The sequence below is a fragment of the Pelodiscus sinensis genome, chromosome 21 (assembly GCF_049634645.1).
Source record: "Pelodiscus sinensis isolate JC-2024 chromosome 21, ASM4963464v1, whole genome shotgun sequence".
In the NCBI taxonomy this organism is placed as follows: domain Eukaryota; kingdom Metazoa; phylum Chordata; order Testudines; family Trionychidae; genus Pelodiscus; species Pelodiscus sinensis.
The window spans coordinates 19281828-19303271 of NC_134731.1; the positions used below are offsets into that span (position 1 = coordinate 19281828).

The 21444-nt window shown below is 60.6% G+C and overlaps 1 protein-coding gene and 1 long non-coding RNA gene across 2 annotated transcripts in view; one reads left to right on the forward strand and one right to left on the reverse strand.

The window, feature by feature from the left end:
- Nucleotides 1-200: 200 nt before the first annotated feature.
- On the reverse strand, nucleotides 201-8973 carry LOC142819290 (uncharacterized). The gene is made up of 3 exons (XR_012897138.1): nucleotides 8765-8973; nucleotides 6659-6949; nucleotides 201-5918 (listed from the first exon to the last, which is right to left on the reverse strand). It is a non-coding gene; the product is annotated as an uncharacterized LOC142819290 (long non-coding RNA).
- An 11315-nt stretch (nucleotides 8974-20288) lies between these two features.
- Nucleotides 20289-21444, forward strand: part of LOC102450573 (uncharacterized) — a 73184-nt gene continuing 72028 nt past the window's right edge. Inside the window, exon 1 of the mRNA XM_075905074.1 lies at nucleotides 20289-20502. Within this exon, the coding sequence (XP_075761189.1) occupies nucleotides 20427-20502 (76 nt within the window). The 5' untranslated portion in view covers nucleotides 20289-20426. The remainder of the gene's footprint in view (nucleotides 20503-21444) is intronic.

Consider the following 21444-nt stretch of genomic DNA (forward strand, 5'->3'; position numbering starts at 1 on the left):
GGACAATTGTGTTCAAAAATGGAATCTGTCTTTATTGAACAAAACTGGGGGAGACTGGGAAAAGGAGGTGGGAGAGGGGAAGAGAGAGGCTGGGAGAGGGGAGGGCAACTACAATGATCAGGGGTTGGGAACAGGTCCCATATGAAGAGAGGCTAAAGAGACTGGGACTTTTCAGCTTAGAAAAGAGGAGACGGAGGGGGGACAGGATAGAGGTCTCTAAAAGCAGGAGTTGGGTGGAGAGGGTGCATACAGAAAAGTTCTTCATTAGTTCCTATAAAGAAGGACTAGAGGACACCAAAGGAAAGGAATGGGTAGCAGGCTTCAAACGAGTAACAGAAAGTTCTTCTTCACAAAGCAAAGAGTCAACCTGTGGAACTCCTTGCTGCAGGAGGCTGTGAAGGCTAGAACTAGAACAGAGTTTAAAGGGATGTGAGATCAAGTCATGGAGGCTGGGTCCATGGAGTGCTATTAGCCAGGGGGTAGGAGTGGTGTCCCTGCCCAAGGTTTGTGGAAGGCTGGAGAGGGATAGCACGAGACAAATGGCTTGGTCCTCTCTTCGGTCCATCCCCTCCAGGGTCCCTAGGGTTGGCCGCTGTCGGCAGACAGGCTACTGGGCTAGATGGACCTTTGGTCTGACCCAGGACGGCCATTGTAAGCTCAGGGCTCAGGGTCGGGGGTCTCAGTGGACCCCCTTGATTTTCATGCACACCTGCTCCTGGGTGGCCAGGCTGGCAGCTCTCCTGCTCTAGACGGCCACTTTCCTGTGCCTAGTGCGGAGATCGTGGACGATGTCCGCACTAGCCCAGGCGGGTGCCTGCCTCTTGCGGTCCCGGGCAAGCTCCCGGGAGCCGCCAGCCTGGTCCCGGGAAGAGGGGGAGGGCTGGGGGGCATCGGGTGGCTGGCTCGAGCCGTGCCAGGTGCAGGATCTGCTGGCTGGGTGCTGGCAGGCTTGCACCTGGCACGGGCACCGTAGCCAGCCCGTGCCCCTTTAAGGGGTCCGGGGCCGGGAGGGGGGCAGATGAGTTTCCCTGGTGTTGGCCAGAGTGGCCACCAGGGAAACCTGGGGAGGGCTAGCCTCCCACTAGTTCGAATTAAGGGGCTACACTCCCCTTAATTCGAACTAGCTAGTTCGAACTAGGCTTAATCCTCGTAGAATGAGGTTTACCTAGTTCGAACTAAGCGCTCCGTTAGTTCGAATTAAGTTCGAACTAACGGAGCGCTAGTGTAGCGCCTATGAAAGTTAGTTCGAACTAACTCTGTAGTGTAGACATACCCTTAGCCCCAGTTCCTGTAACCAGATTACATCTGTGCTGTGCTGTATCCTGGAGGAGCAATAAACCACCCTCAGTTCTACTGGCTGGTGGAGTCTGCTTGTGCCATTTCGAGGTGCAGGAGACGGGGGACCCCCAACGCGCCATCACTCCTCCCCACGGCCCAGGCCCTGCACGCTGCCAGCCCTTCCCGCTACTCGCCCAAGCCACTCCCTCCCCTCGCTCCCCGCCACCTGCTGCCTGTCCCTCCGGGGGCCTGGCTCTGCAGCTGGGACCCGAGGAACATTCCCCGTCAGCTCTCTCCACGCAGGCCCTTGGAGTCACCAGCGGGCGCGGCCCCTCGGCTCCTTGCCGGAGCAGACTGCTCCCCCGTGACGGCGTGTCGGGGACCCCCAGTACTGCCCCAGACTCCGCCGGCCCGTAGAACGGGGGGGTTACTGCTCCTCCAGGACAGCCCAGCACAGACAGGATGTAGCTACAGGGCCAGGCAGCCGCAGCCCCCTTTTGTAGGGCCCATCCCCCCCAGCCCCTTGGCCCTCAGCTCAGGCCCTTCCCTTCATGTTCCCCCGCCAGCAACTGACCCGTCCCCCAAGCCTCCTGTTGGTCTCCGCCCCCTCCCTTTGTCTCTCCCCCGGGAATCCCCGGTTATCGCCTCAGGCTGGGCCCAGGGCTCTAGGCACACACGTGGGGGAGTCAGTGGGAGTCCCACAGCGCAGGGGACCTGGGTCACAGAGCAGACCCTCCCGGGCTCCCCGCAGCACTCCCAATAGACATTTTCATCCCTTATGTGCATGAGTTTGGGGGCGGCGTGTGACACGGGGGCGGCGTGCGACACGGGGGCGGCGTGCGACACGGGGGCGGCGTGCGACACATCGGGACTGGGGCCAAGGGGTGCTGAGTGTGGGGGGAGGCAGAGAGTTGAGGTCCAGGCTTTGGGACGGTGCTGGCATGAGGGCTTTGGAGAGGGGCTCTGAGCCTGGGGTTGGATGCAGTATGAGGTGCAGGCTCTGGGTTGGGGACGTGGGCTTTAAGGTGGGGCCAGGGAGGAGGGCTTTGGGGGTCAGGAAGGTGCTTGGGGCTGGGGGCCTCACGGTGAGGGTGGGGGCCATGGCAGCTGCATTGTTGGGGAGAGGTCTCCCCCCCACAGCCATAACGGGAGGCCGCACGGCCACACGGGCCCCCAGAGCGCTGAAAAGCCTCCCTTGGATGGGCTCTGCGTAAGGTCCAGAGCTGGCAGGGATCCAAAGGAGGGTGCAGGGATGGGGGGATCCCGGCCTGCACAGAGGGGAGGTGGGGCTCTCTGCAGGGAGGGGACCCAAGAGAGGGTGCCGGGGGGGGGGGAGGGAGCCCGTCCTGTACATAGCAACAGCATCCCAGCGGCTCACGGTAGGTCTGCATTTGGAGCCCCCTTTCCGGCAGCCTGGGCACACAACGCACCTCGGGAGAGCCTGGGCCTGTCTCCAGAGCAACTGGCCAAGGGGGAAGAGCAGCTCGTGCGACTGAAGGTCAGAAATGGCCCAGGAACCAATGGCACTAATAGCCCCAAGCGGGAGAGCAGAAATCTGGGGCCCCCAGGGGACGCTGGACTCAGGAGCCGTAAGTCAGCACGGGCAGGTGCTGGAGGCTCTTACCGGAGAAACCCTGCCAGCGAGAGACCTGTGCAGCGTGTGCTGAGGTCTCCAGAAGGCCGACTGCGATCTGACTGCGCACGGCTCAGGTGCGAGTCCCCAGGCCGGAGAAGCGGGCGCAGCCCTGGAACTGGAGGCAGGGCCCCACGGTAGTGCCAGGCCTGAGCTAGCCCCACTGACATTTATCACCCTGATTTTAAGGCTTGGATTTATGAGCTGGAAGCCGGGGTAGCCAGCACACTCAGCAGCGTGCAGCTGGTGCCAAGCGGGGACGTGGCGTGAACGCAGACTCAGTCCAAGGGGAGCGGGAAAGGCAGAGAAGGATCCCAAGTGATGTGAGGGGCGCCTGGGGGAACCTCCCTCGGTCCTGGTGCCTCGGGCCAGGGAAAAGCTGAAGTGTCTGAGGATCCCACCCAGCCCCTTTCCCAGCAGGGATTCCATTTCCTGTGCCTTCTGCTCTCCGGTCTCTCCGTGCGGCAAAGGCCCAGGACGCACACTCAGCCGCCAGGCAGCGCAGTGCAGGAGAGCAGGGCTCCATCCTCACACAGCCAAAGGGCAACCGCAAGTGTCCCGAGGATCGGTGCTAGTGGCCTGATCCAAAGCCACCGATGCCACAGGCTGGTGGTGTTTGCTCCTGACAGGTGCTGGCCACCCTCGAGACAGGGCAGGGTGCTAGTGGGCCCCCGAGCTGAGCCAGTTCCTGGTTCCTATGGACTCAAGCACTAGACCTGTGATAGCGGACACCTCCTGCACCGTCGCACCGCCAGCACCTCCTGCACCGCTGGCACCTCCTGCACCATCGCAACGCCGGCACCTCCTACACCGTCGGCACCTCCTGCACCGTCGCACCGCCGGCACCTCCTGCACTGTTGCAATGCTGGCACCTCCTGCACCGTTGGCACCTCCTGCACCATGGCAACGCCGGCACCTCCTGCACCGCTGGCACCTCCTGCACCATCGCAACGCCGGCACCTCCTGCACCGTCGGCACCTCCTACACCATCGCAACGCCGGCACCTCCTGCACTGCTGGCACCTCCTGCACCATCGGCACCTCCTGCACCATCGCAACGCCGGCACCTCCTGCACCGTCGGCACCTCCTGCACCGTTGTAACGCCGGCACCTCCTGCACCGTCGCAACGCTGGCACCTCCTGCACCATCGGCACCTCCTGCACCATCGCAACGCCGGCACCTCCTGCACCGTCGGCACCTCCTGCACCGTTGTAACGCCGGCACCTCCTGCACCGTCGCAACGCTGGCACCTCCTGCACCGTCGGCACCTCTTGCACCCTTGCAACGCTGGCACCTCCTGCACCGTCGCAACGCCGGCACCTCCTGCACCGCCGGCACTTCCTGCACTGTCAGCACCTCTTGCACCATCGCAACGCTGGCACCTCCTGTGCCATCACAGTGAAGACAAACACTGCAAAAGAAGGAGCAACTGAGGGGCATGACGAGGGTGTTCGTGTGGCCAGTCCCTCACGTGGAGTGCTCAGACACATAGCTTCAGGGGAAGCCGCGTTCGTCTGGCACAGGACAAACTGAGCAGGACAACCAACCAGTGGTCTGGTAGCATTTTAAAGACTAACAAACCATGTCGATGGGATCGTGAGCTTCATGGGCACAGCCCACTTCTTCAGGTGACCGGAGTGTTGGAAGTCCAGATCCAGATATGCTGAGGGGGAGCCCCAAGCCTCGGGGGCCAGATCCAGCCCCCGGGCCTTAGATTCCCCACCTCTGGCCGAGAAGGAGGAACGGCAGTGGGCTAGGGAGACGGGAAGTTAAGGAAGAGCCATACTGATAAGCTCCAGGGAAACGACCAGAGAGTCTCCCAGTAGCCAACAATCATTGGAAACACACTGCTAGAGGACGGTGGGGAAACGGGAAGGAGAAGCTGTAATTGAAGAGAACGAGACTGAAGGGATCTGGAGGGAATGAGCTGCCCTGAATGCAAGACAATTGCAATGACGGAAACAAAACATCCGGCCAGCATCCTCAGGCCTGGGGAGCAGTGCAAACCGCCAAGAACGAGGGGAGGGAGTATTATTCCAGCAAGAAGCCACCCCGGCACATCTAGGATCCATGTCTTTCTGTAAGCTGGAACTCAAAGCTGAAAACAAAGATTGCACAAGAGGATTGCTCAAGATAGAACGAAATAGCCCAAGAACTTTTCCTCCACGCTCTGGCCTACGGGGCTGAAAACAGTGTCCAATGCTGGAGTTTATGCTCTAATGCACTGTTTGCCATTCAAATGCTGTTGCCTCATAAACATAAACTGTCACCCATGCCTGCAGTTTAATGAAGATCCTAGTAAGTAATACACAGTAGACAGTAATCATTTAGAATTGGCTACCACGTAAGCCTAAATAGTAGTTCCTGCGAACACAATTAACTTTGATTTACCCCTTAATGGATTTCTGCTTTTACCCCCAAACGATTGAGCTAAAACATCACTTTATCTCTAGCTGGCCCCTGCCTCTCTTTTGTGCTCTGACTCAGAACACCCCTTCCCCAGGCTTGTTACAACTTTCCAAAACTTTCATCTTGGGGCTGATAATTTGCAGGCTCAGTCACTGCCCAAAAGCAATTTGTTTGGACGGCTGATTACAATTCAGTCATTTCTGAGTGTGAAAAGTGAAAAACAATCCACTCTGCTCCATAAGAAAAAAAATCACTTTCTTCATAACAAAAAGCATTTTTGTTAGCAGCTCTACGGCACAAACTGCCGGGGGCAGAAAGCTAAACCTTGGCAGGGAATCCGTGCTGACTGAAAAGAACTTTGGAGTGTTCCAGTAAACATTGTATTTGACTTATTGAAAATTACCCTCCACACATGCCCAGTGCATTTTTAAGTGATGGCACCTTTTAATCACCATTTGGAATGTCTGTGGCCAGCTTGCAGGAGGACAAAAAGCAACCGAAGATTCTCACAGACTATCCCGGACAACCGGCAGAGACAGGCGGTGCAGGACGCAGCTCTCACCACAGGGGTAGTGGGGAGAGGGAAGGTGTAATTCTCCTGCAGAATGAAAAGAGAAGCAAGATGCATGGTGCCTCGGGGGCCCTCACATGGCCTGCCGGCTGGAGAGCCCTCTGTCTGTTGAGGCAGGCCAAGCGCTCCATGCCCAGAGATCCCGAGCTAGAGAAATGCCCCAGGACCCCTATGGCCATCGGTCCGAGGAGCAGGACACCCCCCCCCAAGGGGAAAGCGGAGCTTGAGACAGCCGTACCCACGGTTACTAGTGGGGCAGGGCTAGACATGGAGAGCAGGAAGGAACCGTGCCAAGTCGTCTAATCCCGGCCCCTGTGCCCAGACAAGACAAGGCCTGGGCACACCGAAGGGCTGTGCTATGAAGCCAGGCCTCGCAGGCGGTGCAATCTCTATAGGACCGGCCAGCCCTGCCCTGGCGGTGTTAGCTCCATGCCCAACCCCACCTTGAACTCTCTGGTGCAGGGAGAATCCCTCTCTCCAGCAGACATCGCACGAGGATGGCCAGAGCGAAGAGCTGATGGAGAGGGAGCCAGGGGGAGGAGCAGGAGGAAAGGGGGGGGGGGGGAGGATCAGGACTCCTGAGCTACTCAGCCCAACCCAACCAGACCCAGCAAGTACCCAGGCACTTGCATAGCCTGGCAGGGGAGGCCGGCTGGCCCGAGCAGTCCCCAGCGCCCCTGTCAGCGCTGGCAATGCAGCGACGCGGTTGGAGAGCCGCCCAAGCCCCAGGCAGAGACGCTGGAGCAGGAAGAAGACTGAGATCCTACCCAAGAGATACCCAACGCTTGTCTTGGCAGAAGCAGGCTCCAGCTCATTCCAGCCCCGCCCGGGGAGCACGGCTCAGTCCAGCGGGGCTCCAGCGAAGCCAGAGCAGGCCACGGAAAGGCAGCTTTGAGCTCTAACGCGCTGAGTCACTGGACCCTGTCGAGGCGGGGGGCGCGAGGGCGTTTCCATCCACTCCTCTCCAGGGAGAGATTCATAAAACTGGGACTTTTCAGCTTGGAAAAGAGGAGACGAAGGGGGTGGGGGGGATACGATGGAGGGCTACACAACCATGCCTGGCGTAGAGAAAACAAATAAGGAAAAGTTATTTACTTATTTGCATAACATAAGAACTAGGGTCACCAAAAGAAATGAATAGGCAGCAAGTTTAAAACCAAAGGCAGTATTTCTTCACACAATGCATGGTCAACCTGTGGAACTCCTTGCCAGAGGATGTTGTGAAGACCAGGACTTTAACAGGGTCCAGAAAAAACTCCAGTACATTCATGGAAGATTGGTCCATCAGTAGCTATCAGCAGAGCTGTCCCATCCCTAGAATGGTTTGGGGAGTGGGACATGGGAGACTGCCCCACTCTGCCCTCCTGGCACTCCAGCCGGGCGTGGGTCAGGATGCAGGGTCTTGCCCTGCTGGGAGCAGGGGCAGTCACAGCTGCTTGCTCTGCTCTGCCCGGTGCACCAGCCTGACCTAGGGGACTCGGGGGCTTGGTCTGCTCCGCCCGCCTGCCGCCCTGTGCCCTCCTCCTCCTCCCCAGCAGGAGCAAGCCAAGCCCCCGAGCTGGAGCCGGCATGCTGGGTGGGTGGCACGGGGCAAGCAGCGAGCAGCGCCGGGGCTGAGGGGTGGCTGCACAACCCAACGCCAGCTCCAGGGCCAGACGGTGGCAAAAGGAGCTGATGGCAGCCTGGGTGTGTAAAGAGGAGAGGAGGGAGCTGGCAATGGCCAGGGCAGCCCTTGCTCACACGCAGACTACACAGCTGCAGAGGGCACCTTGACATGTGGGGCACCCCTGGGTCTGACCCTGGGTCCACCCCTCCACCTCTCCCTGGCCCCACCTCCCGAGGCCCCGGCTCACTGGCCAGTGGCAAAGCCTGCCCCGGCCAGGAGACACTGAGCCCCTCCACGGGCACTTGCCAACCCGGGTGCATCCTCTTAGTGTCTGAATTGCCGGGGTTAGTGGCCGGGCCCGTCGGTAAAATCCCCTCCCACTGCCTGGCCCCACGCCCCGGCCAGTCCAGGGCCACGTACCGCCGTCCCCTCCAGAGCTAGCTGTGTCACTTGGCCGTGGGCCACTCCCTCCCCCGGACGGAACCCTGGGTTCTCCAGCTCCTACTCTGGGCCCAGGGCTCAGCCTCCACCCAGCCGTCCAGCCGTCCCGGTCCCCTTGGGGAGCCTTGTTCCAAAGCGCAGTCTGTGAGAGAAGGACTCTAGGTGGAGCTGCCTGGCTACAGCCACCCCCTCCCGTCCTCGGTACCAGGGCCTGGGGGGCTGTTCCCCGGAATGGCATCTCTCCCCGGCTTGAAGCTCTGACTGTTGATCCCTTCTGATGCCTTGGTCTCTCATTTCCCCAGCCCAGCGCTGGGGGGCTGCCTGGGCACGGCGGGCTGTCCCCCCGACCCGCGGCTTCCTGCCTTGCCCTGGGTTGCTGGCCGACGGGTGGTTTTCTCTCGGCTTCCTGAGCATGTCCCGGCAGTCTCGCCTGCCAGCCAGCTAAACCAGAACTACTGCAGTAACCGCGGCCACTCAACAGGGCCCTGGGGTGCACGGACTCTCCCCAAGCACCCACCCCCCCTGCTGCAGCTAGCTCCGGGGGCCGCTCTGTTCAAAACTGGGAGGGGGTGTTACCCCCACAAACTTCTCTCCCTTCCGCACTGCAGGGACCCACCTTTACCCAGTTCCTAGGGCTCAAGGTGCAACCCTGTGAATTCACACACCCACCCTCACCCCATTCCTAGGGCTCAGGGCGCATCTCCTGCGGGTTGGCAGGATGTTTAGCCACTGAAAGAGCCTCACCCAGTAATATCCTGATCCTCTGTTTATTGACAATTCCCAAGCAAGCAGAATGCACATGCTAAGCACATGCTGTCATGCTCACCAGTCCTGATACAGGCAGGCAGACTTCCCCTGTGGGCCAGGCAAGGTCAGTTTCTCTGGATCTTAGCTGCACATCACGGTTGTGCAGGAGAGTCCTGGCAGCTCTTATCTTAGGCTGGGTCCCGGAGGTGAGTTCTTCTTCTTGGGGTTCCTTGTATCCCTTTGGTCTTCTTCCCTCCTTCTGCTTCTGTTACTTCCCCTCTTCCTCTTCCTGCTCTCCTTCTTGGACCCCAGTTTATATAATGAAACCTGAGTCTTGCTTAGCCGTAACCAATTATTTTACTATAATTTTACTAACCAGTCATAACAGAATTACCTAACCAATCAGACCCCACCACCTTAATTGATTTACACCTAGCAAAATTAATTATCCAGCAGACAGGAAGGCTATGTCTAGACTGGCCAGTTTTTCCGGAAAATCAGCCGCTTTTCCGGAAAAACTTGCCTGCTGTCTACACTGGCTGCTTGAATTTCCGCAAAAGCACTGACTTCCTACTGTAAGAAATCAGTGCTTCTTGCGGAAATACTATACTGCTCCTGTTCAGGCAAAAGGGCCAGTGTAGACAACTCAGATTTGTTTTCCACAAAAAAGCCCCGATCAGGAAAATGGCGATCGGGGCTTTTTTGCAGAAAAGCGCGTCTAGATTGGCCACGGATGCTTTTCCACAAAAAGTGCTTTTGCAGAAAAGCGTCCGTGCCAATCTAGACGCTCTGTTCTGAAAATATTTTAATGGAAAACTTTTCCGTTAAAAGCATTTCCGGAAAATCCTGCCAGTCTAGATGCAGCCGAACAGTTACAAACCAGCCAGATCACGCAGACAGACAATAGGAAAGCGTAGTGACAATGCTCACAGGAGAAGGGTTCTACTCCATTCTCTCTGGATGAACAGTTTCTGGCCAGACAGAATGGTGGGACTGAAGTTTCTTTACCCATCCTGAGATCTGTCTCTTTCTCTGGTGCCCGGGGGAGCAACGTCCCCTCCTCACAGCCGGGGGTGACACTGTGATACAGTTTGAATGGAACGTGAGGATGTGGCTCCAGGCCTTACAGCCGACGGCATCTGCTCTTCAGCCTGGCTGCAGCCGGCGGCTTTGGTTCAGGCCTAGCACAGGCCTTCCCGCATGGCTACAGAAAAGCCAGATTGTTACAGGGGCAGAGAAAAGCCCCAATGATCTGAGGGCTGGAGAAAGCGCCTGACTCTGAGGGGCTCAGGGCACATCTGCACCGCGGCACGACCAACTCAAGCTGGGGGGTGCAGACATCAGGCTGCTCACGGACTCTCCCCCTCCCAGGCTGGTAGTGGGGGGCTGTCTGCTCTGCAAACCGGGGTTCCCCTGCGCTGTGATGTGTGATTCCCACTGACTCACCCACTTGCGGCAGGATTACACCAGGCGGGAGGCCAGATCCACATAGGTCTCCCTTGGCTCCTTCTGCAGCCCCCGGAACTTCCTCCTGGACATCTCGGGGGTCAGCCCGAACCTGTGCAGCAGGGCCTGTTTGACCCATTTGTAGTCGCCTGGCTGTAGGTTCTCCAGCTGGTTGAGCACCCTGCACCGCTCTGCTCCAGCAAGGGGGTGAGCTGCTGGAGCCGGTCCGCTGGGGGAATCTGGTGTAGCTCACAGACCCGCTCAAAGGAGCTAAGGAACCGTCCATCTTCCCCACGTCTTTACACTGGGCCAGCACGAGCTTCTCCAAGCCTGGGACCCTTGGGTTCTCCCCACTCTCTGCAGCCGGGGTCACTCGCCTTCTCCACTCTGCCATGGCCAGCTCATGCTGCCGCTGCCTCTCTCGGTCCTGGCGCTCCTCCCTACGATCCTCCAATTCCTTTAGCCTCAGCTCGATCTCCAGCCGTCGCAGCTCTGCCACGGGGGACCCCGTCCCAGATGAACCACTGCTGGTGGAGCATGGCCTAGTGGGCAGCGCGTCTGTCTGGCGGACTCCGGCCCCCCCTCCAGTCTGAGAGCCTGAGACGCTCCCCGTGGGTCTCTGGCTGCTCCCGGCTGGGACAGGATCCAGGCCCCTGGGCGGGTCATTCTCTTCCAGCCGGGCAATCAGCTGGGCCTTGGCTGCTTTCCCCACGGCCAGGCCCCTCTCTCTGCACAGCCCCACAAGGCTGCCTTCCAGAGTCAGGCGCAGGCCATCGCCCCGCCGATCCCCGGGGTGCAGACTCACCGGCCAATGCTGCAGCGCCCCACGACTCCCAGGAATCGCTTCGCTCTGCCTCCAGCGCCTGGCTCTTGCAAGCCCCTTCCTCCTCCTGCGCCCCGGCACTCGCTGCTGGAAGCTCCATGCACGGGGTGCAGCGCATCCGACACCACTGTGGTGACGTGGCAGGTATCCCCGGATCCTGCACCCCCTTAGCAGCAAGATGAGACTCCGCCAGCCAGTAGAACGGGGGGTTTATTGCTGCTCCAGGATACAGCCCAGCACAGGCGTGGTGTGGACATAAGGAGTCCGGGGCTGGCAGCCCTAGACCCCTTGGGGGAGGGGTGCCTAGGGCCCCCAACTCCCAGCACTCGGCTCAGTCTCCTCTCTTCATGTTTTCCCTGCAAAAACTGCCTCACTCCCAGGCCCTGCCCCTAGCCAAGTGGCGTCTCCCCCTCCCTTCGTCTCTCCCCTGGGAAGAGCCTTGTTCCCTGCTCAGGCTGAGCCCAGGTGTCCGGCCAATGCGCGTGGTGAGCCGGTGGGAATCGCACAGCGCAGCGCAGGGGGCCCTGGTGACAGAGCAGACGCCCCTCCTCTCCCACGGCACACAGGCTCCCAGACCCCAACGTCTACACTGCCATTTCAGCCCAGGCTGCTCAAGTCAGCAGACCTGGGCCGGCTGCTGGTCAGTGGCGTAGCCAGAAGGGCCCACTTGGGTGGGCCCCAACTTCAGGCAAGAATGGGGGGGAGGGACAGGAGGGCTGGGGGGCAAGCTCTACCCCCTCTCCCAGCCCTGGTCTGGCACCCCAGGGGGACCGGCGGGGTGGGCCCCTGCTGCAGGCAGTTAACAGGTGTGTAGTTGTACCTGGGCTCTGGGGGCCCAGCCGGGCTGCTTCCAACGGCCCAGCGTGGAGTTGCTACGCTCCATCACCGTCGTCTGGTTTTCCTGCTAATCCAGGGAGTTACAGCAAGGCGGGCTCTGGGCCCCCGGCAGGGCTGCACAAATGAGTATCCTGATGCCCCAGAGCCACCGGGCTGGGACCGGCACCACAACCGGAGTCCTGGCCCTCTGGACGGGCAGAGAATGGTCGGTCTGTGGGCCCCGGGCAAAGCAGAACCCTGGGTGTGGGCACGTGCAGCAGAGAGCAGTCACGCCTGTAGCGAGAGCAGAGGGACTCAGCCCGGGTCCTGCATCGGCTTCTACTACCTTCCCTGGGTCACTGCCTGTAACCACTCCTCCTCAGCCTGGCAAGCCAGTCCACAGTCCTCTGCACTCTCTTGGGTTGGGATGCATCGGGCAGCCCTAGAAACCGTCTCTCCTTCCTCTCGTGGGGGTTGGACAGTCTCTCAAGGCTTGGACCTTATCCATGAGGGGGTGCGGCTGACCCACCCAACTGTATATGTTACCTTTTTTGCCCTGGGTGACATGTGGAGGGCTGGGCCACCAATCTGGCTTCTCCAAGGGCTAAGGGGGTCCTCCCAGCTGGTGAGGTGCCTAAGGGGGTCCTCCCAGCTGGTGCTGTGTGTCGCTATAGGTCGCTATGTATTGCTCATGTCGTTACAGCAGATGGTTCGTAAGCCCATGAAAGGTTGCAGCAAGCCCATGTGGTCCAATGGCATGATCACGAATTGGAAGAGGCCCAATGGCGTGGTGAAGGCTGTCTTCCCTCAGGAGCCAGAAGGCAGGGGAATTTGCCGGCGTCCCTTCGTTAGAGGACAGAGATGAATTTGGCATACCCTGGCATGGTCCCTAGGACTCGGGGAGGGCTGCGCGGTGTCCCGTATTCACCCGCACAGGCCAGTATTTTCGCCTCCTGTCCCGTAAAAAAATTGAGAGAATCCCGGACACCGGCGCTGTCCTGAGCGGTCGGGTATTCTCGGAATTTTTCCCCGGCCAGGAGGCGAAAATGCTGGGCACCTGGCAACCCTCCGAACACTCAGCGCCCGGCCTCCCCCGCCCCAGCCCCCGAGCTTACCTGGTTCCCCAAGGCTGCCGGCACAAAATGGCTGCCAGCCAAAAGACCTAGGGGAAGCAATGCTCAACCGCTCCCCTGTTCCTATCCCTGCTGTGACGTAATGGGGGGGAACTTGCTAACCCCCACTGGATGCCATGGGTACCGTGGCCCAGAAGGACAGGCCATGAGTCATTATTCAAAGAGGGGCTCTCAACCTGTTTGACCAGCCACCCCCCATGGGGAGGAACAAAGGAAGGTGGGATGCTGCCCCTGGCTGGGGGGCAGGGCTGGAAGAGAGAGAGTTAGTTCCTGTCTGGAAAGCAGGGGAGAAGGAACTGGGGGGGGCTGGGATCCCCCCATCTCAAGGGGGGCACTGAGGCCTCTTAGCCCCAGTTCCTGTAACCAGATTACATCTGTGCTGTGCTCTATCCTGGAGAAGCAATAAACTACCTCCATTCTACTGGCTGGTGGAGTCTGTTCGTGCCATTTCGGGGTGCAGGAAACGGGGGACCCCAACGTGTCGTCACACTCTTAAAGGGGACATGCTGTTTTAATGCTGGTTTACTGTAATTATTATTTTTTTTTTTAGATTAAGGAGTCCTGAGAGTCCTTTTTTCTTTCTTTCTTTCTTTCTTTCTTTTTTTTTGCTCAACAACTCCCCCTCTCCCCCTTTTTCTTTTTTTTCCCCTTCAACAGAATTTTTCCCGGTGTTTTTTTTTTGGGGGGGGGGTTCATTATTTTTGTTTCAACCATCTGGCAACCCTACCCCCACTGCACCGCCTGCTCCTTCTCTCCTGGGGAACCAGCTCCACAGGGCTCCAGCCTTGGGTCCGTCCGTGCCCACAGTCACTAAGTCCAGGGGCTCAGGCCTGTGATCAGGCCAAGCCAACAGTGGCTAGGTCCCAGCCTAGGCTCAGGGCGGGGCCGCAAACAACAGAGTTCAGGGGTTACCAGTGGTCAGGCCCAGCCCTGGGTCCCAGGCAGCAAACAGAGTCCTGAGGCACCAGGCCCGGGTCCAGGGTGGGCCGGCATTGAAGGGCTCTTTCATGGAGTGAGGCAGGCCGAACACGAACCAGTGGTGGAATTTCAACCCAGTCAACTCCAAATCAGAAAGAAGGCTCATGGCCGAAGGTGAGAGTGATTAACCCCAGCACAAACTACCAAAGGACACGCTGGACTTTATGCTTCTGGTGTCTGCTAATCCAGGCTGGGCACCTTTCCGGAAGAGACACTTCAGCCAAACACAAGCTATTGGGTTCAAAAAGGGGGAAGTGGATGAAATTTTCTGGCCATAAGCTCTGTGACGCTATGCAAAGCGCTTGTTTGGAACGGTGCATTGTTTGTATTTCAATACCGACGCAGTAGAATTCCATTGTTATTGTTTTATCATTTCAATGGAAGATCAAAATGTTTCTATTTTTAGTCATTTAAGTTTTCACAGTTCTGCAAAATTATGGGTTTTAAGCCTTTTTTCAGTTTTTATCTCTTTCCGTGTTATGTGAGGCATCAGAAATAAAGGGAACGATGCAGTAATTATTTCATGACAGTAGACAGTGACCTTCAAAAACAGCTAAAATGCCGTCAACATCACATATCGAATATACAAAGTCAATATCCTGAAATCAAACTTTTGGAAGTTCTTACGCCACATAATCTTGCATTGCCTTGCTGTACACTTTGCTAATTATCGATGGAAATCCTTTTCATGCATTTGTGCGTACACAGCGAAATCCGCACTTACCGCCATGTATTGTTAAAAATGGAACCCTTCCAAGCCTGTGTGAATCATAGAACCATAGAGCTGGAAGAGACCTCGGAAGGTCATCAAGTCCAGCCCCCTGCTCTAGGCAGGACCAATTCCAACTAAATCAACCCGGCCAGGGCTGTGTCAAGCCGAGACTTAAACATCTCTAGGGATGGAGACTCCACTACTTCCCTAGGGAACCCATCCCAGTGCTTCACCACCCTCCTAGTGAAATAGTTTTTCCTAATATCCAACCTGGACCTCTCCCACCACAACTTGAGACCATTGCTCCTTGTTCTGCCACCTGTCACTCCTGAGAACAGCCTCTCTCCAGCCTCTTTGGAACCTCCCTTCAGGGAGTTGAAGGCTGCTGTCAAATCCCCCCTCGCTCTTCTCTTCTGCAGACTAAACAGACCCAACTCCCTCAGCCTCTCCTCACAGGTCATATGCTCCAGCCCCCTAATCATTTTGGTCGCCCTCCGCTGGACCCTCTCCAATGCATCCACATCCTTTTTGTAGTGGGGGGCCCAGAACTGGACACAATACTCCAGATGTGGCCTCATCTGGAATGTACCATAGCTCAGCGATGGGAGGCCTGCTCTGCCCTCTTGAGTGGCCTCTGCAGCCACCTCTCTCCAAAAGAGCAGCGGCTGTTCTCCCCCATCTTGCAGGGTGGCCAGGTGGCCGGTTTTGAACCGGACAGTCCAGTATTTGAGCTTTCTGTTCGGGAGACAAATCTGAGAAAATAGAACTGTCGGGTCTTTTCGAAATCGGATGGAATTTGGGCTGTGATGTCATGGCAAGCGTGTCCGGTATTTGGTTGAAACCATCTGGCAGCCCTGCCATCTTGCTCTATAAAAGCGATGCTGCAGCAGGCTGTGACGTAGTGGGGGTACCGGGCTGGTTTCTATGCTGCTGGCTCTGGGGTAACCCCCACTGGCTGCAGTTGGTACCACGGCCCAGCAAAACAGGATGAGTCATTATGCAAAGGGTGTGTCAACCTGTCTGACCAGCCATCCCCCATGGGGAGGAACAAAGGAAGGTGGATGCTGCCCTGGCTGGGGGGCAGGGCTGGAGCAGAGGGAGTTAGTTTCTGTCTGGGAGCATGGAGGAAGCAGCCTCAGCAAAGGCTGGGGGGTTTAGAAGCCGAGACCCCCCCCCATATCAAGGGGGGCTGAGGCATCCTAGGCCTGCCCTGTAACCTGATGACATCTGCGCTGTGCTGTATATTGGGGAAGCAATAAACCACCTCTATTCTACTGGCTGGTGGAGTCTGTTCGTGCCATTTCGGGGTGCAGGAGACGGGGGACCCCCAACGCGTCATCACACAGGTCACAGCCGTCCCTTCACAATCGTGCAGCTCCGTGTCCTTCTCCGGGGCCGTCTGCGGAACGTTTTGTAGCGCAGGACACGTCGAAATACCCTGCGCAGGTCAGCGTGCCCCCGAAGCTGCTCCTGTCAGGCAGCTCCCTGCACAGAGCCCTGAGCCTCTGCCGGGCCGGGCCTGGCTGCATGGAGCTGCTGCAGGTGCGCTGCTGAGAAATCCTTTGAGGATTCCAGATCTTTGGCACCTCACCTTCACCCTTCTTCACTAATGTTCTGGCCTTCGGAGTCAAGACTTCCAGCTTGTGTCTCCCCCCGATCAACAGCTTGACTCCTGGCCTAAGACAGGTCTTCTGTCCCCTGTAACCTGGGCAGAGGGGTTGGTTACTTCCCTGGTGGCGCATGGTGATCTCTTCCCACCGCGCACTGCTTTCAGGAGGTAGGTCTGGAAGTCTGTTTGGCAGACGGCAGCCAGCAATGGGAGTAACCTCGATTTCCACCCTGGTGACTCCCGTGCCTGCCCGTAAGTGCAATGGGCCAGCCGGTGTCACTACCTGCAGTCAATGCTCAATGCCTCCTGACCAGAGCTATCGCTGCAGGCGCAGGCCCTTTGCCTGGTTCTGGCACCCAGCGACTCTCCTTCATGCACACTGGACCCAAGTTCACACCCACACCTGCCTCCCGTCTGGGGCAGATTCTAGCTCTTCCTCTGCCTGCCTGGCTTGCTGTGACAGGTTCATCCTTCCCATCTCTCACCTGATACCCTCCTATGGGGCCTTCCAGCTCCTCTCCTCCCACCCTTCCTCCCTGCTGGGCTCTGTCAGCCGCTCCCAGGCTCCCAGCAATTGCTCCCCGCACCGGGCTGTCCCTGAGCAGGGAACTGTCAGACCAAAGCTGCAGTCTGTAGGTCGCTCCTCCATCTCTTGTGCCTTTGGTACTCTGGGGGCAGCGGGAATCTTCCCCAGGTACCCTGTGCACTTTGAGCTGTGCTGGGCTGGCAAACCCGTGCTCTCCACAGGTGAGAGCTGGCTGCATTTCTAACCTCTGGCTGGATCAGCTCTGGTTAATAGGAAGGCCACTTTCCAGGCATGCTCCGTGTCTCTGCGTGCATTGCGGACAGACACCGCCCACCTCTGTCTGAAATTCTTTCAGGCCCTTGCCCCACTGCTCCCAGCCCTTCATTCTCATGGGGCCTTCAGCCTGGCTGGGTTATGTGCAGCTCCAGCATCTGAAACTGCAGTGAAAATTCTTACTGGCTCCGCTCAAGTCCATCTGGCCCTCGTGCCATGGGATGTTCCCCTCCCAAAGGCAGGAGAGCTAGTGAGCGGTGCTGCGGTTTGTTTGAACGTCCCGAGCACAGCACGGACAGGGCCTGTAGCAGCTCCAGCCTCGCCTGCCGTCTCCTCCCTGGGGCCATGCCCCCAGCCTGGCACATCCTGGTCAGGGAGAGTTTGCAAAGGGAAAGCAAGAGCAGGTGCAGTAAAACATCCACTGGGCCGAAAACCCCTTCCAGCCAGAGCTGGGCTGTGGCCTCTGTGACGGCACGCTGGGGGTCCCCCGTCTCCTGCACCCCGAAATGGCACAAACAGACTCCACCAGCCAGTGGAATTGAGGGTGGTTTATTGCTCCTCCAGGATACAGCACAGCACAGATGTAATCTGGTTACAGGAACTGGGGCTAAGAGGCCTCAGTGCCCCCTTTGAGATGGGGGGATCCCAGCCCCCTCCCCTGTTCCTGCTTCCCTGCTTTCCAGCCAGGAACTAACTCACTCTTCTATTCCAGCCCTGCCCCCAGCCAGGGCCGCATTCCCCCTTCCTTTGTTCCTCTCCATGGGGGGTGACTGGTCAGACAGGTTGAGACCTTCTTTGCATAATGACTCATGGCCTGTCCTTCTGGGCCGTGGTACCAACTGCAGCCAGTGGGGGTTACCCCAGAGCCAGCAGCGTAGAAACCAGCCAGGTACCCCCACTACGTCACAGCCTCATGCCTTGGCTTTGCATTCATTGGCTTAGTGACTTGCAGCAGACAGCCCCACACCGCCCAGTGTCGCCCCTGGGGCTGGAGCTACCTGTAACTTCCCTGCAAGGCGGGGTAGGGGAGCCTCCCTGGCAGCCAGCCCCCTGTGACAATGACTTGGCCCAGGGTGTGAGCAGCTCTCTACCCAGTTCTCAGAGGTGTGGGAGCCTCCCAAAAGGTTTCATATTCTCAGCTCCACTTGAGCGAAGTTGCTGCTAATTTGCACAGCCAGGTGATGCTGAGCGGGATGCAGATGCTCCGCATGCACGGCCAATGAGGGACGTGCTCTTGGCACTGCACCCTTAGCTCGAAATACACGCCGCAATCTGAGCTGCGCGAAGCGTGTCGCTTCTTTCCAGTGTCTTTCAAAATAGCTGATTTTGTAATTTGTAATTTGGCGCTGCCTGCACAGCTGTCTACACGGCGCCAGATTTTGAAATAAGCTGCTTTTGCGAACGCGGGCTCCAGGGACGTCGGGCAGCGCACCCGTGGCTAGCCTGGCAGAGCTGCTTCCCGCTGCCACACTGGTGGGCTACAGCTTTTCCTGCCCCTTGTTGGTTCCTGCCTGGCCTCTCCCTGGCATGTTTCCTCCACCTTCTGCTTCCCGCTGTCCCGTGGGACAGAGCACGCTGGGGCTCAGGGTCCCCGGGGAGCACACTGGCGGGAGGACACGGCCCTGGGCGCTCTGCAGAGGCAGGTGGGTGTGTGCGGGGGCAGTGGCCCTTAGAACGTGAGCGTGAGAGCGGCCCGGCGTCCTGTCCCCCGACGCTGGGCAAAGCCGGGTGCCCCGGGGGGAGGGAACACGCCAGACAATGGTCCTGCGCCCTCGCCGGGCCCATTCCCAGCCTCTGACAAACATCTGTGCAGCTGCGAGAGCTGCCCACGGAGCCTCCACGCCCCACACGGCCCCGGCCTGCGAGGGGAGGGGGCAGGACTCGACCCTGGGCCCTTTCCTTTGGAGGCCTGGCCTGGCTGTTAAACGCCTCATGGGCGCCCCCGTCTGGCCGCTGGCGGGACCGCAGCCGGGCCCTAGCTCCCCCCCCACAGCTGCTTTGGACGCCAGACGCCTAAGAGAAGCAGGATTCTGCTCCCCCACATCCCCATCCGGCCCCCCAGCCCTGCCCACGGGGCACTGGGACCCCACAGCCAGCCCCTCCCCCACGTCTCACCTAGCCCCACCCACACCCCCTGGGCCTGCTGGGACCCCCTGTCGCTGTACTCTGACTCCATGGGCCTAGATCCCCCCCACCCCACCCCTCGGTCGGTATCCCCCCCACCCCATGGGCCTGCTGGGCCCCCCAACACTGTTCTCTGACCCCATGGACCTAGATCCCCCCCCACCCCTTGGTCTGTATCCCCCCCCACCCCATGGGCCTGCTGGGCCCCCCAACACTGTTCTCTGACCCCATGGACCTAGATCCCCCCACACCTTGGTCTGTATCCCCCCCACCCCATGGGCCTGCTGGGCCCCCCAACACTGTTCTCTGACCCCATGGACCTAGATCCCCCCCCACCCCTTGGTCTGTATCCCCCCCCACCCCATGGGCCTGCTGGGCCCCCCAACACTGTTCTCTGACCCCATGGACCTAGATCCCCCCACACCTTGGTCTGTATCCCCCCCACCCCATGGGCCTGCTGGGCCCCCCAACACTGTTCTCTGACCCCATGGGCCTAGATCCCCCCCCACCCCTTGGTCTGTATCCCCCCCACCCCATGGGCCTGCTGGGGCCCCCCAACACTGTTCTCTGACCCCATGGGCCTAGATCCCCCCCCACCCCTTGGTCTGTATCCCCCCCACCCCATGGGCCTGCTGTGACCCCTCATCACAACTCCCCTCATTCCCATTTCCCTGCGCTCCAGCTCGCGGTGTCGGGGTCCCATCACCTGCCGCTCTTACATGGGAGCCCGCACCGCACGGGGCAGTGCCGGGGAGCGGGGAGCGGGGAGCGGGGCCTGGCCGTGACGGGGGAAAGTCCCTGCCCCGCGCAGGTCCGGTGCCGCAGGGGCGAGCAGGGCAGCTGAGGCTCCAGCACTGGGGAGGGGGCAGGGGCCAAGCTGGCTCCCGGGGCTGCAGCAGAGTCCAGAGCGCAGCCGCCGAGATGGGGGATCCCCGGCCTCTCCCACCCCCCGCCCGCGCCCGGGGTGCCCAGCCTGGCCGGCAAGGGGGCGAGGCGGTGCCAGGCCCGCCAATGGCCCTGCAGGGCCGGCCCGGGGGTGGGGGAGGGCTCGGGCGCCCCCCCTCGCGCCGAAGACGCTCTTGGCAGCGCGGCGCGGAGCTGGAGGAAGCCGCGCGAGAGGGGAGGGGAGGGGGGGGGAGCCCAGTGGCCTGGAGGGGCCCGAGGGTTTGCCCCTCGCGGTGACGTCTGTCCCGCGCCCCCCCGCGGCCCCCGCCCGCTCCCCGCCGCCTGGGAAGCCGCGAGGCAGCGGCGCTGGGATAAAACACTCTGGCCGCCGCGGGACGGGGGCATTGCTGCGAGAGATGGCCCGGCAGCGCGCGGCGTCCCTCCTCCGCGGAGCGCTCCTGCTCGCCCTGCTCCCCGCGGCCCGGCCCGGAGGTAAGGCGCGGGCCGGCCCCTGGGCTCTGCCGGGCTGGGACCGCGAACGCCACGCGCCCCGGGGAACGGAGCACTCCGCCGAGCCGCAGCCGTGCGCTGCCTGCCCCGGGCTCCCCTCCGCCTCCCCGCCCGGCCCCGGGGGCTCTCCCCGGCAGGTACCTGCCCGGCCCGGCCCCTCCGCCTCCCCCTGCCCCGGCCCGGCCCCTCCGCCTCCCCCTGCCCCGGCCCGGCCCCTCCGCCTCCCCCTGCCCCGGGCTCCCCTCCGCCTCCCCGCCCGGCCCCGGCGGCTCTCCCCGGCAGGTACCTGCCCGGCCCGGCCCCTCCGCCTCCCCCTGCCCCGGCCCGGCCCCTCCGCCTCCCCCTGCCCCGGGGGCTCTCCCCGGCAGGTACCTGCCCGGCCCGGCCCCTCCGCCTCCCGGTGCCCCGGCCCGGCCCCTCCGCCTCCCCCTGCCCCGGCCCCTCCGCCTCCCGGTGCCCCTGCGGCTCTCCCCGGCAGGTACCGGCCCGGCCCGGCCCCTCCGCCTCCCCCTGCCCCGGGCTCCCCTCCGCCTCCCCGCCCGGCCCCGGCGGCTCTCCCCGGCAGGTACCTGCCCGGCCCGGCCCCTCCGCCTCCCCCTGCCCCGGCCCGGCCCCTCCGCCTCCCCCTGCCCCTGCGGCTCTCCCCGGCAGGTACCTGCCCCGCTGCCCGGCCCCTCCGCCTCCCCCTGCCCCGGCGGCTCTCCCCGCTCTCTGCCGCTGGCCAGGCGCTGGCCGAGGGGCTCCGGCCGTCATGCAGCGCTCGGTCTGTAGCGCAGCGGACAGGCGAGCGCCAGCCCGGGGCTGGGACACGGAGAGCAGGCGTGTGCGGTGTGACAGTGCTCGGCTTCACTCTCGGCGTGTGTGTCGCTCGGCATCTGCGCCCGTTGCCCTCGGCATCTGCCGCCTGTGCGTAGCTTCGCGGTG